This window comes from Dromaius novaehollandiae, chromosome 5 (genome assembly GCF_036370855.1).
Source record: "Dromaius novaehollandiae isolate bDroNov1 chromosome 5, bDroNov1.hap1, whole genome shotgun sequence".
Lineage (NCBI taxonomy): Eukaryota > Metazoa > Chordata > Aves > Casuariiformes > Dromaiidae > Dromaius > Dromaius novaehollandiae.
Genome location: NC_088102.1, coordinates 69,103,702 through 69,122,284, shown reverse-complemented (window position 1 = coordinate 69,122,284; position 18,583 = coordinate 69,103,702). Strand labels below are relative to the sequence as shown.

General features: G+C 43.7%; 1 protein-coding gene across 16 annotated transcripts in view; it reads left to right on the top strand.

Moving 5' to 3' along the window:
- The window catches only part of LRRC56 (leucine rich repeat containing 56), an 86,272-nt gene extending 67,910 nt beyond the window's left edge, over positions 1-18,362 (top strand). For 14 of the 16 annotated variants that reach the window (XM_064513213.1, XM_064513204.1, XM_064513199.1 and 11 more), the window contains 9 exons: positions 552-648; positions 1,052-1,249; positions 5,707-5,884; positions 8,640-8,840; positions 10,501-10,565; positions 11,911-12,041; positions 12,991-13,181; positions 15,766-16,147; positions 16,953-18,362. In XM_064513213.1, the coding sequence (XP_064369283.1) occupies positions 552-648; positions 1,052-1,249; positions 5,707-5,884; positions 8,640-8,840; positions 10,501-10,565; positions 11,911-12,041; positions 12,991-13,181; positions 15,766-16,147; positions 16,953-17,145 (1,636 nt within the window). In that variant the 3' untranslated portion in view covers positions 17,146-18,362. The remainder of the gene's footprint in view (positions 1-551; positions 649-1,051; positions 1,250-5,706; positions 5,885-8,639; positions 8,841-10,500; positions 10,566-11,910; positions 12,042-12,990; positions 13,182-15,765; positions 16,148-16,952) is intronic. The other 2 variants (XM_064513209.1, XM_064513211.1) reach the window with 2 other exon arrangements.
- Positions 18,363-18,583: the final 221 nt, after the last annotated feature.

Sequence of the window (18,583 nt, the reverse complement as noted above, 5' to 3'; positions counted from 1 at the left end):
AGTTTGGAATCTGTATAAAAGATCCCTTATGCTAGACCTCAGTGGTGGGAAAATAGGATGGAACAGATTATCATTTTTTTGCTGATCCAAATAATGTTATTTGGTAAGATTATTATTCATTCTAAATGCAAAAAGAGAGCAAAGGTATCTCTGTAAAAGAAAGAGCAAGATGGCCGTGCAGTCAGCTCAGGTATGTTAATTTGGGTTATATGTGTAGAGTAAATGGTGCCAGCATAAACACACCTCACTTATTTCTTAGCACTTATCTGAAATTTCTGAAAGAATCACCAAGATGTATCTCTTGGCAGAATTTTAAACAAACTGAATTGGAGCAATGTGTTGTCATATGAGAACAAAGATGTCTGGGAAAGAGAGGTTTACTTTAGAATTTTATTCTCCACCTTTGAAGGTGAATTTTTTTAATAATATTTCTTTCTTGTAAACAACATGTGATCTGAAAAAAATATCAGTGGCCCAGTCTTGGGAAAAAGAAAGCAAATCCCAAGTGTCTTTGTCCATTCAAATAGAGCTTGAATTGTTTCTTTCATAAGGGACCTCGGAACCACATTGTCTCATCTCCATGTCCTGTGGATGGCTCGCTGTGGGCTCTCAGATTTAGATGGGATCTCTTCCTGCAGTTCTCTAAAAGTAAGTATAGATGTGTCCTGAGAAACCATGATCTCATGACCATCCTCAGTGGATACTCTTCTCTTTAATCTCTGTTTTCTTCTCATGCTTTGTTTTTCTGAAGGACCTTGATAGAGTACTTTGACTTGCATGTATTGGTTTAAAGGATGCTGCAGTATTTTTTAAAATGAGTTTTAACATTTAGTTCTGATGCTGAAAATGCCTAATGCAGGCCTAGCATTCATTTCCATATTAGCCCTACTTATTTAAGGTAGCACTGGCTAGTCTTGAAAAATGTTATGCCTATGCTAATCTGCTAAATTCAATCTATGTCATGTAATATTTCAAAGACTAGCAAATATTTAGCAAAGCTTGAAAACTTGTGCAAGCCTGTGGTTTACCTCTTCTGTTTACTTCTGCTGAGGAACTCTATGTAGCCTATAACAATATCTCTGACCTGAGCCAACTGAGCTTGCTGGAACACCTTGAGGTTTTGGACTTGGAAGGGAACAATATTGAGGACATCAACCAGATGCTGTATCTGGGATTTTGTTACAAACTGAGCAGCCTGACAGTGGAGGGCAACCTTATTTGTCTGAAGCCAAATGCAGAGTCTGCAGAGGTGAGAACTTGGTTTGAACTTGCTGTATTAATTTTTGCAGTGCTTTTTTAGTTTGAGCTGAAAATGAGAAATGTTTCTGCATCTTCCTGTTGTATCATTCTGAGCGATGACATGGGATGCCTTTTCCATCTTTCATTTCTAAAGATTTTGAAAAATCTTCTTGTGGGTATTGGCTCCCACATGAGCACAAGTAAAATATAAGGAGACCTAGGAGGAGTCAGGCCTGTTCCTGAACAATGTGCGTCTTCCAACCTGTGATAATAGGGTTAAACTAAAAGTCAGGTGTTCTTTCAAGGGTGCTTCCCACACATACTGCTTAGGACTCCACCGTGTGGTATAGTGTCTGTCAGAATTGCAAATTTCATTTCTTCTTGCTTTTTATAAACAGCCTAGCCCCTTTCCTAGGTCACCAGGAATCAGAGGGCAGGCTTTTCAGTTTTGGGGTTTTTTTTAATTTCCTTCATTTTTAACAGGCAGACACCCGAACTCTGTTTGTAACAGAGAGAAATGGGATTCTAGAAGATTTGTGACTTAGTGCCTTTCAGTTTCTTCATTATCCTGAAGAGCTTTCTTCTCAAAAATGTTGATTTAGGGGGAAAAAATAGTTTGGTTGCCTCAGGAACACATTATCTCCCTTTCTGTTCAGGAATGACACAGATTCAGAATCACAGAATGGCTGAGGTTGGAAGCAACCTCTGGAGATCATCTAGTCCAACCCCCTTGCTCAGGCAGGGTCACCTAGAGCATATTGCCCAGGATCGTGTCCAGATGGGCTAGTGGGACAGCTTTTAGTGGTTATCTGGAAGCTCAATGGCAGAAAATACTCAGGTTTGCTGCAGGATGCCAGCTCCTGCATGTCTTGTGTGAGAAGTCCACGGCAATAAAAATTGATTAGACTGTAACAAAACCAATTCCCATCTATAATGGAAGCAGTGTTTGCCGTGGGCAAATTGAGCAGTCTGGAGAGTAATGCGACTCCCCCCAGAATGCGCGTAGGATTTCCTCTTGACGTAATTGCACGGGCCTTTCCTTGAGATCCAGCCAGTGCCAAAACAGGAGAAGGCTGCTTGTCTTTTGGCCTGTAGGCATCTCTTCCCACCGCCTGCAGTGCAAACTGGAGTCTAAATAGAAGACCAAGCGCTCCTTCTTCACAGTCCTGCAGCAAGGAGCAGGGAACCCGGCTGTATGGATCCTTCTAGCTTGTAGGGATCTTAATGCAAGTTAGACAGTAGTTAATATTTTTCCTTCCTATGGGATGTGCCAGTTGCGGTGTTTCAACTGAATAACTTTCTTCCCTCGAAGGACTTTGACATTTCTGTGGGAGAGATCTCCATGCCAACAGCAGGTGCTCCAGGTTCACCACGTCCAAAAGCTGAACTCTCAGAAAAAGGATTCTTGTGATTACTAGGAAAGGCTATAGGAAAGGCTATATGGTAGGAACTGCTTGTTGTCCTTTTTCTTAAAAAGGTTAAAGTGAAATGACCAAGAAGACCTCTGTAAAAGCTGAAGATACAAACTGTAGTGGTTCACCCTTTGCATACAGAAATGATAGAATCAGGTCTGTGGATGTATTTTGGTAAGGACATGAGATGGTGTGTGTTACAAAGATAAAAACAAAATAATACATGATCTGCTTTGGGTTTCAGGGCACACAAGAAAAAAAGTAAGGGAGATTTAATGAACAGATCCAAAGCTACTATCTGCCTTACTCTATTTCACTTTTGTCTGCTTCAAAAAACATGCTTGGGATATAAAAATAAGCTTTGATATGTATCCTGGATTTAAACTTGAAAACTGAGGTATTGTCTCTAAAACTCAATTGCATGGTAGAAATGTAGATATCCTAAATCCTCACACTTTTTAGATCCACGTGTTTATTGGCCTGATCATACCCCTCAGTGAAGGGAGCAGCACAAGATGGTACTTTAGTTATCATAATTTTCCTCTCTGGAATCCAAAACAAAGTATTATACATTTTCTTTCCTGCTTTGAACTGGTACAAGTGTAATTCAGGGACCACACTTGTAACTATTTATAACTGAAATTATTTATCCATTGACATTTCATCCCTTACTGAAGATGCAGTCCTCAGAGGGAAAAACAAATATTCCTACAGTAAGGAAACACTGCTTCAAACAGAGAAAGCATGCCTATTTACTGTTTTTACTCCCACTGAGACAAATACAGTGCAGCTTCTGGCATTTCTTATCATAGCTTACTACTGTGAAAACCGTGCGGTATTTCCTGACAGCATAGGAGTCTGTTTCTGCTCCCTTGTTGCTCAGGCATGCTCAACAAAAATCGTGTCTTTGGAGGATGTAATTTTCACTTGACATCTTGAGTCCTTAAATTTATTTGTAATAGGGTTATGTCACAATTGCTCTTAATTTGTTTAGCTGAGGAAATCAGAATTTGTGGGATGCTGCGGTGTAAGCAGACCTCAAAGAGGAGCAGCATGTGCCCTACTGCCCTTTTGATGGTGAATGGCTGCCTCTGTTTTTGTGCAAGTAGTTGCATTTGAATGCTGGCCAGAATTTGGTGGGACACTCTGTGCAGTGGTATGTTTCTTCTTTGTGCCATAAAAGAGGCAAACTGTGAATTAACTGCTGTTTCCCACCCAGTCCGTGCTGGGAAGCTGCTCAGCCCTGTGGTGGTTACAGCACCTGCCCTGCCCTGGGCTGCTGAGAGCTTCTGCTTGAGCCTTGTCACTGTCTTGGTTTCAACTATGGTGTTCGCAGTTCTTCAGGGTATAGAAAAATCACCAGAAATACAGAAAAGGATACATGTGGACTTTGTTTGATGTGCCCTAGGTGGCCAGCTTTTATCCTCAAGCTCCTTATTGTTTTGTGCCCCATACTACAGCTCTGTAAAAGCACTCTTGTTTATTTACTTTTTTATCTACAGAATGGTCCAGCTAGATTTACTGCTCTTTCTTCACATTGCCTGCTTGCTTTCTGTAATTTGATTTTTAGATGAGCTCATCTTCCTCTGTTATCTAAACCAAAAGCAACAACCTGATGATAAATTCTGCAGCCTCTGTTGCAGTAATGTAACCTAAGCGTAACATGATGCTTCTCTCAGACAGGGCATGGGTATAAATTGGCTGTAGCCCAGATGCTGTTCAGAGTACATGCAGTACGTGATGGCATGGTGATTGGTTGACTCCTTTTCTAAATTAGGATTAAAGGCTGACTTAGAGAAGTTTAACAGCCAACAAATAAATGCTTTGTCTGGTAATTTCCCTCTGCCAGCCTTGGTGCTATATTATGTGGAGGGATGGAGTGTATAGCTGTCCAGCTGCCACAGAAAGATTTCTGTTTGTGACAAATCCGTACCGAATGAGGACTTAGCTTTCTGGGGTTTTCTGTTATTTCATGTAATGTTGTAAGAAACATAACATTTATCAGGATCAAACAATTGATCTATAGGTAGCTGGTTATGTTTAGGGAAGCCGTCCATTCGTATTCTGCCACTAGCAGCACATTCTTGCTTTATACTTTAAAAAGAAATGTGTGAGATCACCATCAATGTTTGCTGCCTATTGTAATCTTAGACTATTTTAACTGAAAGTATTTCTGTTGCGAAACTGCATGACCCAGTGTGCCCTGAGGTATTGCTAAATTTTCCCAAAGACAAAGGTACCACTGGTGATGCACTGGACTCCACCAAAATGGCCAAATTCACAGTATGCTCTGAGCATAGTTATAACTGTCCTTGACTGACCTTGCTGCTCAGAGATCCCAGGCTTTGAGAGGGCTTGGGAATGATTTCATGTGTTATGCAGTTAGCTGCACCCATTCTGTCCACAGTGGGTGTCACAGTGAGCCCATGCACATTGGGAGTGATCGTGTAGTTTTCCTAGTGCTCAAAAGAAACCTGAGTACAGCCCATTTTAGCCTCCTGTGCAGCTGTGGTTAGCATGCAGCCTCTTGCAGAAGAAAGCATGGTTTAAAATAAATCATCTTTTCTAATGTCACACAAAATCACACATAGAAACTCTGAAGACTGACCCAGAAAATGAGTGCAGCTCATTCACTAAAGCTCATTTATGGATGTGCTCCCAAAACCAGCGAAAGGGGTTGGCCATGTGGTGTGGGTGCTCAGGCTTTCTGTGGACATCAGTGGCCGCCTTCAGTTTTGCGCAATATGCATGATATACCAAAGATAAATACCAAGGTCATCAGTAGATAAACAGCAAAGGAACCTTTGGGATGGGGATGGGTTTGTGCTACTCAGGACATATTCGTGATCAATTCGAGTAGCAATTACATGAGAAAGCACAGTGAAAAGTAATTCCCGATTATATGTGTTTCTGTTGAATGAGGTGGGCAGGTTTACCTCTTGGAGGCATTTCAAGTTATGTGGCAGTCATGCAAATTGAACACTGCTGTGTTGCTGGTGGAAGTCTGCAGTCTGCTGAATAAACTGTTCAAGTGACAACCCTCTCAATATTCCAGGGACCAGATTATAATTACAGAGTTGAAGTGAAAAAACTCATTCCCCACTTGGAATATTTGGACGAAATACCAGCCAGCCAAACTGTTATCCCTCCTTCCAAGAAGATGAATGAAGACTGGCTAATCATCAAGGAATCCATCAAGGAAGGTGGTTTAGCTGGAGATATTTCATGGTTAGGTATGTCAAGTTTCCTACTGAGGTCAATTTTTCATGTTGTGATGTGCGAATAAGAAAGACGAAGAGCAAACGGGTCTCTTCAGAGCCAAACCTAATTATAGTGGGGGGCAGAGGGAGGAGGACATCATATTCTTTATTTGGGAAATGAGAAAATTGGAATTCACCACAGTGCAGGAATCATTTTCCTTGTATTTTCACCTCAAACCTTTGATCAACGTTCTGTATGTTCATTCCGGTTGTGCTCAGCAGTTCTTCCTAGCTGTGCCCAAGCCTCGTCCGCAGTGCATGGCTTCTGTGACGGTGCCTTCTCCTCTGGGAAGCCTCCCAAGAGTGGAGCAGGCTGTTAGTCAAGCCCCTAAATCATGGGTGGGCTTGCTCTGCTGAAGAAAGAGATGTGTGCTCAGCAAGGGTTGCACACAGCTTTGGGTGGGTTGATGCTAATGCCAGGACTCAGGTGCTGGGTGAGGTTGACTCTGGTGCTCTCCCTTCGCACCGCAGCCCCGTGGCCACGCAGGCGGCCCTGGCAGCCAGCAAGGCCATTGAGCCCCTGAGCACTTGCCAAGTCCAGGGAGAGTCTCAGAGTCCTTATGGTCCTGCAAGGAGGAGCAGGACTCACATGCACCTCTGTTGGTAATCTTTAGCTTTCAGCACTTGTTTAAATGTAAACGATAATCTTGCATAGTTTCCACTAAGCAGAGTGAGGTTTTTTCACAATGTGCTGCGTATTCTTAGTGCTGCTTTTAACCAGCTGGTGGAGGGGCTCACGTGGTGGGGAAATATAAGCTGCCATGCTAGATTTTACACCAGCATGCTGAGTTAAGGAATACAGACAAGAATGGACTGCAGTCTGGTTATTTCTTCCCGAATTGAGCTCTGAGATTACAGAATTAAATGAAAGCTGTCCTATGCTGGACACCAATATCAGAAAAATGCAAGTGAGTTCTAAAGTATCAAGCAAATCTCCACATTAGCTGGGAATCTGGTACTTAGCATTCATTCTGCATGACTGAAAGAAGCAAAAGCCTGGACACGAATGTTTCAGCAACAGCTGTTCTCAACCCTTTCCATGGTAGCAGTCAACCCCATGTAGCTTGGATGTAGCAGGATTTCCTACTCCAATTTAATAATAGGAAAGGCACTTTGGTCACCACCTCTTGATGGCAGCTACATCCTAGCAACTGAGATTGTGTGGTCTTGTAATAGATCTATTCCTTTTTTTTCTTTTTGGCTCTGTGATTAAATCCATTACATTCATTAGTATACAGCAAATGGTTTGCAGATAAATCTGTTGCCCCCTTGCTTGTAGCCTCGGTTATAGTTCAGATGGCCATGCTTTTACATATCGTGCTACATGCACTTTACCACGTACCATTAAATATTACAAAGTATTTCCTATAACTGCTCCTGTTGCTTCCCATTAGTGTGGGCAAGGCAGTTGGCTTCCTGACCCCCATGGTTGTGGTATGCCTGCCAACTGTACTCCATTAAAAATTTAGTTTGTTTTGGAATAAGTACATACGTTTGTCATTTATTTAATCCCTGTGGGTCCAAATCATTAGCCGTAATAATAGCTAGGGTAGGGAAAAAATGCATTAAAACCTGATCCCTCAGTGATCCTGCTTTGGCAACATCAGCTGTGGTTCAGAAAGCTAGTTAATATAGTGGGCTGACAGAAACAACAGGGAACCGGCAAACAATTCTCAATTCTTGTTGTGCTGTAGTATAACCGGGCTTACGTTTTTGCCTTCAGCAATGAACTGATGTGCTTACATGGTCAGGTTCAGATATCCCCACATTTTTTTCTTCCCTATAGCAGTGCTCTTTCAAGATATTTTAAAGGTCTCTAACACTGAGCTTTTAAAGAAATGGCCGTATTATTACAGTGCTGATTGCTCCGCTGTGGAGCTGTTAGGTGCTCAACACTTTAAAAAGCAAGCTATTCATATAGGAACGGAAATGCGAGTTACTCTCCTACAGTATGTTGGCTGCACGTGCTGCTCGTACAGCTGTGCACTGCTCCCAAAACGGCGTGCAGTCATGCAGGTAAGAATTCAAGGCTCTGTCTGCCTTCACTAGCTTCTGTATAATCCATCCTGGCCTGTAGCTTTATGAAAACTCAATTATCACCTTTCTTTCTGTGCTAGAGAAAATATCTGTCTCTGAGGAAGCACTGGAAGAATCTATCCCTGCAGGTCACAGATTTCCCTAATTCGTGGTGCATGGTTTGTCCTGGTGGACTAGCAGCTGTGCTAAGGTGGCTGTTACCATCTGCACCGCCTTGAAGCTCGGACTGTGCCTGTGGGCAAAAGAGGGAGATGGTTCCTCTGGGGCTGTGAGGGCAGGTGGGCAGCAAGCGAGAGGCAGGGGAAACAGCAGAGCTCTGGGCACATCCAGGCTGAGCTGCGTGGCAGTCAGAGGCTGCTGGTGGGCACAGAGCTGTTCCTGACCCCTTCCTCGGCCAGCAGCAGGTCCCTGACACCTGGAAGCAGGATGAGGAAGGAGGAGGACTGTGATTTAGTTGGGTGTCTTCACATAATGCTGTCTGCAGAGGGTAACTGGGCGGGACCATGTGCAGTATGAGCAAGCACCCTGTCTCCAGGCTTGCCCAGTCCAGGTATGTTTCTTATAGTAGTAATGACGTTTCTCCATCTCCCGCAGCTCCAAGCATGGAGCAGCAATCACTGTGTTGGTAGTGTGCAATGATGGTGTGGTTTAAATCCTGCATGACTGTGCTTACACTAGCACAATCTTTCAGATTCGTGTCTTGGGGCAGTAGCAAGGCAGTCTGGATCCAGTCCAAGGCCCCCCGCAGGTTCCAGACCCGGGACTGTGCAGCGGCCTGCTTATGCAGGGCGAGCTAGCGATGCCCATCTGCTGTACGGTGGCTGTCCTCTTCCAGGTCCCACTGCTTCTGATGGCCTTTTTCCGGAAGATGACTCCAGTGATTTGACACACGGTAATATATATATTTTTTAATCCTGTTCTTTCCCAGACCTCCACCTCCTTCTTATGCTATCAGTGCTGATGAAAGCCTGGGCTTTGAATACCACCCACCCATGCTGCTGCTACATCAGGTTCAGCATAGGTTTTTGGTGTTTTTTTTTTCCCCCCATGAGGCTTACTGCTGTAGACTGGGTGTTCCTTCACTTTCCCCTGCAGCAAGCTGAAAGCTTTCTGGGTTTCTCCCCCTCACCCCCGCCCTGTACGTTGTACACTGCTCTGTCTCTTGAAAGCCACATACTGCGGTGGTGCTCCCTTCCTGAAGCTGCCTGTCCTGATATCCCTTGAATTACACATCAACCTTGCTAGGGCTCGCTAAAATCTAGCTTAGATGAAAAAATGTGGGCACTCTTTGTTCAGTCATGTAAACATGATCCAGACAAAGTAGTCCTCCAGGAAGGCATTGGTGGCGCGTGTTCCATCACCGTGAGATTACATGTTCAAATCCGATCTCAGATTGCAGCATCACCACTGCTGCCAAGGAGTACTTTCGTTTGGGTTTCCAGGGCAGCATCTCAGCGAGAGGAGTCAGTTCCTTGACTTTGCATACCTGACTTAAAAGCCAGCCCAAAATGCAATTGTGGCACTGCACTTTGTGCCCTGGCAGTCTGGCTTTGCCACCTGGGAGTACTGCCAAGTTAGCAGAGAGGAGTGAGGATGGAGGCCGTGTGCTGCCTTGGCGTTTTCAGGATCACTGTAGAGAAGACTTACGGCAGCTGCACCCTTGCTCTTCTCAGAGCAGATGACAGTGTGGGCATGCCAAAGGGCAAGGAAATTAAAGTGGAAAACAAAGATGTCTCTGGGAGCTGCTGGCTGGATTCCTGGGGACACCTAGATGGGAAGGGAGGTCACTCCTGTTGTTCTAGACTTCCCAAGGCGTTCTCGCCTGGCTCCCGAGAAGGTCTTGATTCTGCAATTCCGTCAGCTCTCTGGGTGCAGGTTAGATGGGGAGATGGTGTTTGCTCTCCTAGCACTGTGGGCTGCTTCTCCCTAAATGCCAGTCCCACCTCAGTTCTCCACTGTAGGTAGGACTTGGCAGCGTGAATCTGATGAAGCAACGCAGTGTTGACGACTGAGTGCATTTTCGGAAAAGTGAACGAAAACTGAGTCCAGCCTGCCAGGGAATGAGACCATAATTTTACATGTGCTTTTAGGTAGCCAGCACTATCAAAAGATGTAGCTCCACCCTACAATCGCTCTTTCTTCCTGTCCCTTTGCTACCTTGTCTCTTGGTTTGGCACAAGCATCTGTATGACCTCATGGAGAACCTGATTATGGTAGAGATCCAGCTGAAAAGCAACCTGGCAAAATTTAAAAAGCTTATTTAGTTTTAATTTGAATCTGTTGCCTGATCTGGCTTACCATGTGGCCATACAAGTGTTTGCACCAGCATAGGGGAGGAGGCAGGGCAGGAGCAGAAGAAAAGAGATTCTGGTAGAAACAGGGAAACTGCTGCTCTTAACAGCAGCATCAGGCCGTCTCAGTTGAGACTGTGAACCTACACGATGAAATATTACATCCTCCTATATACAGGAAATGGTTTTTGACTGATTTCAAAGACAGCAAAATTTGTTATACACTGGAGTAAAATATTTTCTTTGTTCCTTTTTTCTTAGGACTCAGTCAAGTTATATGTGGGAACCCCATCAAGGCCCTTCGTGCAAGGAGACAAAAGCTAGGTGTATGTTTTTCTTGTATACTACATGCTTCTGCCTGGCCACCCGCCTAAACCCTGTGATAAGCTGAGTTCCCACTATGGTTTGTGGGGTCTTGAAGAGGATGAGTCTTGAAGGGGGTGATTCCCACTCTGTGTTCCCTCGCACACATGCCATGAGCTCCCAAATGCAAATTAGGGGCAATTAGTACTAAAAGCAAACCCAGAAAAATGAACAAATTGCAGGGAGAGAATAGGAGGGATCTGAGGCACTGTTAGTACCCCAGTTCTTTGCCACAGAAGGTTTTGGGATGAAAAGATCCAGGTGATCCTGAGAAGTGGAGAAAACGCAGAATGATTCATGAGCTGGAAGACATGTAGCTGAGGGACTCTGTGCCTTAACTGAGGGAGGTGAAACTGCTCCCTGTCTCTTGTCTGAGAAGGGCGATAGAAATCTGGGAGAGGAGTGTCAGCCAAAAACTGACAAATGGTATATTGTGTCATTGAATAAAAATACCACCAGGTATTGTCTGCAATCTCAGTTTGGAAACAGAAATAAGCAATGGGGAGAATTGTTTCTTTCATCAGAGGGAATTAAAACCATCAACTGTAAAGAAACACATGAAAATCGCATCAGCTGCTGGTGGCACATTTCATATCATCCTGTCTGAACAAAATGCAAGGCAGGATTGCAAGATTTGGCTTTTTTTGTATAACAGCTATTAAGCAAAAGATTTTTCGGTAGTGTTTCTTTGATGTCAGCATAATGTTCAGGTTGCTAGTGCTGCAGGATTGTTCCTATTGACTAAACAAATATAAAGCCAAAGTTTGTTCCTCTCTACATTAGGGAAACTGCTTGTATAGGGCACCTGCATCACTTCACTGTCTGCAGCTTTGCTTAATGCTGACAACAAATGGTAAAAGAACCACTAGAAAAAATGTGGCCCTACTTTTTTTCTCTGGTGCCACTGCCCAAACACTGGAAGCTTTTTTGAAACAAATTTGATCTTTTTATTGAATTATCGTGTGTTATAAAGTAGGATGTGAAAGGGAACTGATCAGTTCTGTTACTGGTCTTAATATGCATATTGGCCTAGATGTTACACTCTCAGGCCTATTTAAAGGAGTGGGGTATATACAACAGTGGGGTATGAATAAGATTTTCATTACTGCCACCCTGGATTCCTCCCACAGACCTGGGTTCCTGCAAGTGTAGTGGTGCATGTGATTGGGGCACAGAGCTTTTCTGAAGAGCAAGAAAACGTGAAACCTTGAGAGGAACAGCAAGCTTTGCCTTCTAAAATTCACAACCTAGAAACTGAGCTGGAGAGAGTTTCTGAGGTTCTCAAGACAACTTCTCTTCTTTTTGTAGCCACCTGCAGTGAGCCCTTTGAAACTATGCAGTCTGAGGGGGGAATATCCTCATGTCTCCGAAGAAGAAGATGATCTGAGCCAGGAAGATGTCTTCACTGAACTGAGAGTACGGAGAGAAAAGCATAAACGGTGAGAGTGTGAGAGAACTGTAGACTGTCGTGAAATAAAACAGGGTTTCATTTTCTGCCTTAATGAAAAATAAACTCTTTGGCCACCTGGTGGCAGTTTCGTGGGATAGCCGTTCATCTTCCTCCCCTCTGTCTCCGCAGACCGAGCCAGCCGCCCTATGAGCAGTTCTTCCCGCTGGAATATCTGTGGGGTGGGCAAAGGAAAAAGAAACAGAAATTCTGTCCTCTCTGTAGAGCAGGCTAAAGAGTAGCTTAGGCAGCGTACCTGCTCAGAGAGTACAAGGAAATGACATTCTTGGTTCTAGCAGGGCTTACCTTTAGGCAGAAAAAGAGGTGAAAGTGGAGGAGGATTTTCAGAAGCATCACATTGGCCTAACCAAATCAAAACTTTGCTACAGATTTCAGAGGGAAGTAGAATTAGGTCATTTTTGGTTATTCCTGCTCAGCTTGCCTGACTTTATGGATGGGATGACTCTCACACCTGGCCTCACGCAATCTCCTCCAAAGTCTACCAGTAGACTGCTGCTGTCTTTGGATCAGGCCGCTTTATGGGCAGAGTTGTCTTCTGTTTTGCATGTCTGCTGTCTGTGTAATAGTCCAAAGGCTGAAAGGAAAAAGCACCGTGTTGAGATTCCCCCGCCTCATAGACAGATGATAGTTTTTTGGAAGTGAAAATGGCTTTATTTCTCTGAACTTGTTTCACTGCATAGTATCTGTCCCATTTCACTGGTTGACTTAAGGATACTTTCAGACAATCAGACATAGGCAGCTTAGATGCATGATCCATTTATAATGATCTTTCATATCTCCAGGTAAGTGGATAATCACTGGGTGTGACTAAATCCACTGTCCTGGTACTTGCCTCTGTGTGGTCACACCAAGCTGCACTTGACTTGCTGCATATTCACAACTTAAAGGCTAACTAAAGGTTAACACTTTATGTTGTTCAGGTGCCTGCAAATGGTTCAGCAAGAAAAGTCCCCCCAAGTACTGAAGGTAACTCTTAGTGATGAGGAAGAGGATGAAGACTGCAGCCTGACTGACAACTGTGAAGATGAGTTGAGGGAGACCTATGATGAGGACCTCACTGAAAGGATTTCACTTGATTCTTTCCATTCCTGTCTCTCCCAGTCATCCTCAGGTACCAGTCCTCTGAGGAAGGGTTGACATCACGTAGTGACAAATGTTACTAACCGTTCTCAGACAGATGTTTTAGTAACTGTGATGTTCTACGAGATTTGGTTCCTGTGCTGTAGAGCAGTTATAGCAGAGCCAGACCTTAAATAATCCATGCCAGTTTTTAGGTGGGACATGGTGGGCCACCTGTGTCAATCACCAGCTGATATATTTCAGCATAGTTCAATAGGATTAAGAGGACCAAAGCTGATCTCACACCAGTTCAGAATCCAGTCTAGAGGAAAGACATGCCTCTTTCTTTGGCCTTCTGTAGTTAGGTAATGCCAGGTGAGTATAAACACTGTCATTCCAACCAAGTAATGTTTTACCCCTGGTTGGCACTGATGCAAATAATGCCTGAGTTAATGATTATGGTTCAGTTGGATAACTGGAAGTTCTGGGAAGACGCGCATCCAAAGGGGTGCATTCAGTAAATAGTTTAAAAATACAGTGTGCTCTTTTACCCAGGAGCAAAGCCAAAGAGCTCTCTGGAATTGTTCTTGCATGAATTCCCCCTCTTTGTTACTTGTTGAATATTATATGTAAGGATCTCATAAACTTTAATAATGATTATTCCAAATACCTATCAAATAGAGGAGTATAGAAAAGGATGGCTTTAATCTATTTCTATAGTTAATTACATTTTTTTGCCTCAGTAAGTATTAGCATGTGAGTTTTGTTTTTAGATTTGTTTCAAGGACAAAATGGATCTATTAAAAATAAAAACAGTATTTATGAAATATTAGATTCTTAAAAGTCTCTGCATATAAACAGTATTTCCCTAACAAGAATGGAATCTGTTTGGAAAAGTCTGAAGAAATGGCTTATTGTCCAGTGGCCACACAAGTCTTAGATTATGATTTCATGATCTCTTTAGATTTAATATGAACTTTTTTTAGGTTTTATCTTTTATATTTAATATTATCTCTTTAGATTGAATATGATTTATTATGACCTCATGCTCTCCTTAGATTTAATAGACAATGCCTAAAAACATGTCAAGGTGTTTGATGTAGTCCACAGGATTGTAAAAGTGGACAGATGCGCATGGATGTGGTTTTGAGATCTGTTAGGACCACTGAGTGGTTGGAAATCTAGTGGTACCTAAGGGGAGGGGAAAGAAGAGATCCCTAAATCACAAGTGACTGGCCATAATAACCAAGATTTATACAAGATAATTACAAACACAGTTGCCGATGTCCACTGTCACTAACAGACGTATGTACGTGTTTTAGGGAGCAAATACCTGATGCAACTTTAGCAACTGATAGATTTTATTCAGCAAGACAGTTAAGAAAGTGCTTGACCTCTGTGACTTGAGACTGTATTGGAGTGCAAGATTTGTAAAAGTATTTAAGTGCCTCAGCACTGAACTTTAGAATTGTGTCCTGCCCAGTGTGGTTTTCTGATTCGGATGGTAGAACTTGTTGCTGCAAATAATCCTTCTGACCAGGAAAGAACAAATTATCTGAGCAAAAGCGTTCCTATTTAAAAGTGTTTGCAGCATCAGGTCTATATAACCTGCAAGCTTTGGAAGTCTTGAAGTGTTATTTCAGGCTCTTGAGTCAGGCATACTAGTCTTTCAGAGTGTCTTTACTTAAAAACAACCAACCAAACAAAAAACTCCATCAAACTGAGACATTTTTAAAGCATGTAGTATGGTGGAAACTGTTCAGTGCAAATTTGTATGGTTTCCTAAGCAGTAAAATACATCTCAATCAATTAGGAGATACAAAGCTGAACTTTCTGTCCCTGTGTTTTGGTGGCACAACTACTCCCAAAGCATTCTTTAGATTGTGTTCCTGCCATGAACTCTGGACATCAGGCACTTAGATACAGTTAGTTCTTTTAATAGACAAGAGCAATTGGATCCCTGCTATATATAGAATGATTTTAAGGATTTGTTTGTGCACGTCGTGTTCATAAGTCAGCAACAAGATCCTTCTTACATGTTGCACCTGAGGATTTCATGGACTAAAATCTGAACAGCCAGAGGAAGAGCAGGTAGACTGCTATTTCTGTATGTAGGGAAATATTTTCCTAACATTCAGGCACTTTCCTTAATTTTAAGTCTAATCTTGAAACCTTATTCCTACACCTCTGTATCTGATAAAAACGCAGTTCCACTGATCTGCGAGTGGTTTTGCACCTTGAACTTCAGGGAGGCGGATGGGGTCCTCTGGCATTTAAAACAGGTCAGGGCAAACACGGGTCAGGAATGATACAGGTGTGGCTGATCCTGCCTTGGGACGGGAGGGTGGGTGAGATCAAGAGATTTAGTCTGTTCCTCTTAAGCTGTGCACCGCTCGTGAGCCGTTTGCACACTTGGCCGTCACATCGCCAGCAGCACTGGCAGGGAGGTCACCAAGTAAACAAAACCCCCGGCTATCAGAGGAAGCAATCCAACAAGGGCAGCATCGCTGGGGGCCGCGGGACACGCCTGCCCACCCAGCTCCGTCACACAGGGTTCTCTGAGACCTGTTGCTCACTGAGTCAGTTGTTTAGGAATGAGGTGAGCCTGTAAATCATTTTACTTCCCCATTTTTCAGATTCTTCACACGCTCAGGAGTGGACAGTGTTCTCCAACCCAAATCGTTGTCTAATTCCTTCTCCTCCAAAAAGCCCTTCGCCTGCCTCTGTAATGGGTGTTGCAGCAAGACCCTGGAAAATGAGGAACCACAGGCTAAGATGCCTAAAAATACCCAGCCGAGAGGAGGACAGGCAGTGGATGCAGCTTTGCCAATCAAGGGCTGGTCAAAAAACTTCAGCTGAGCCCCTGAGCGAGGAACTTACTCTCCTGAGCCTGCACAGCGCGCCCGCTGTGTGTGAGGCTCTCCCTTCCCGACCACAAGGGCAGCACCAGCCTGGTGGGAGCACTGGCAGGCTGAGACCTATTTCAGGACCAGCAGCTGTTGGATCAACGAGTGTCAGGTACGCACGCTGCTGGCAGCTCTCTCTACATGATGGCTAGTAAAAACAGGAGGGACTTCACGGCAGGAAGAAGTATACGTGTGTGTTGTCTCTGGAATCTCCTGCCTGTTCTGTAAAAAGAACTCCTTTTATTCATGCTGGCCTTTATGTTTGTCCTTCTGAAGCTAAATGAAACATTTGCTCATGTTACTCATAGCTTGAATGCTGGAAATACTATATTTTCTTTAATAACAGCCCAGAATCTCCCTGTGTCCTTTCTGCTCCACTCCTGTGTTTCCCATGCAGGGCCATTATCATGTCTACTGCAGAGCTCTGGTAGTGGTATCTGTTGGAGACTCTCCTTGGGCAAATACCAGAACCAGTTCCTACCATGCCACTATATTTTTTTCCCTTGAAACTTGTATCAGTTCATGTTAGAAAAAACTTTGGAAAATAGAGCCCTTTAGAAAATAATGTAGGTGTTAGGTAAGTATCATATGCACATAAATATGGTTATTTCTGGACCCCCTCACTGTAAGACTTGGACCCCTTCACAGTAAGACTGGCATTTCATTACTGCTTTGAAGAACTGGAACTGAAGAGTCATAATATGACACTTTGATTTTTACGTTAACATAGTTGTTACAGGGCAGTATAAGCACAGAGCGTGTGCCTTGTGTGGAAAGATGGTGTGCCTTGTACTGCTCCCAGTCCCCCAAGCTTTTGGTTCAGTTTTCAGACTGGGAGACCACAGAGCCAGTGGGGAGAGTGCAGACATCCAGATTCAGAGTGCAATTTCACCTTAGTGTTTCTCTCTCTTCCCCAGGCCCACCACGGATAAGAGTGCACCCAGGATGATCAGCCATCACCAACCAGTTGTACGCTCATCCACAAAAAACACAGAGAGGTTTGGGCTGACGGATGCAGCTTGGCCCCTGACTGCCAGGGCTGCGCTGCAGAAGTTGCCAGACAGACCCAGTGTCTCGACAACGTCTCAGAACAAGACTCCCCGGTCCTAGAAGACAGCCCACGTGGCTCTGTGTGTTGGAGCCACGCACACAGCACGGTCTTCAGTCACTGGATGCATCCCTTACACGAAGGATTGATGCTATCTTTCAGCTTCATCTGCAAGCTAAACACAGGGCTGTGCAAGCGGAGCACTTTAAACAAATGGCATGATTTGCCTCAATTAAGGCTACAGCTGGTCAGAAGTGCTTTCTTTAAAGAGCACCTGCTGATCAACATAACAGCTAATCAACGTCTTATTATAGAAAATACAGTTATTTTTGCAGCTTTCGTGTACTAAAACAGAACAAGTCTTAGCATATTTCCACTTTTTCACATCATGCCCTGCTCTGTGAGTAAGGGCAGCATCACTGTGAGTAAGGCAATGATGCTAAACCAGACAGGACTTAGTCTGCATTTCCCAAAGTGGGCCAGAGAAGGTGAGGGATATGGGGCAGTCAGTAGCCTGGTCTAGAAATGGTGCTGGTGCTATCTGCTGCAGTCCTAAACATCTAACGTGCAAGGGACAGAGGCGAGAGTTCAAGGGGAAGCGATGACCTGAGCATGTTGCAAGGCAGAGGTGCGTTGCCCACGTCTCCAGGAGAGGAAGAATCCAGCCTGCAGGAAGCCGGAGTGGTTTCAGAGCAAAGGCCCATGGCCCCGTGGGAGCTCATCCTGTTCACGATCATCCAGGCTTCTTCCTGACTACATCGCTATGGGGGGGAATGCTGAAGAAGTGACTCATTACGGCATTAATGGGTTTATCTGCTCTGTAGCTGCCTGGAAGGACTTCTCTCATTGCCTATGGACAGACATTGCATATCAGAATTTCCTAAGTAGAGGTGACCTCTGTAAACAAGTTGTGTTGTGTCAGAGCCTCCTTTGCATGTACCTCTAGAGTAAATTTTCTGCTTCTGGTCTTTTTAGATCAAATAGACTTTACAAATTCTGACTAAATTATTTTAAATGATACAGCAGCTAAGATAAGGCAGGGGTGTAAGGAAACATCTCCTGTTTTTTAGTGGGGTATTTGTTTTATGGTTGGGTGAGATTCAAAACAGCTGTTTTAGTGACTGCAAACTATGAGCTACTGATCCAAATGACTAGGCCTTACAATTTTATTGGTGCAGTCTGAAGCCAAGCATCATCACATTTTTTTCTAATTTAAATTACTGTGTTATATATATATTTTTAAATCAGTTGATAAAACAACAATTGCATTATGAGCTAATGAATTGTTTGATGTCATCTTTCTGCTCGTTAGCTTAAAGGAAACAAGCAGAATAACAGAGTAAGCCCCAAAACTTCAGCTTGTCTTGGTGTACTTGTAGCAGTTTCTCCTACAAAACAGTTTGGAGGTGGAAGCCACTCTGCACAGTCTCAGTGGGCACTTGCGGAAACCAGCCATCAAAAGCTTTAAAAACGACGTGACGTGTGATTCTGTGCAATGCT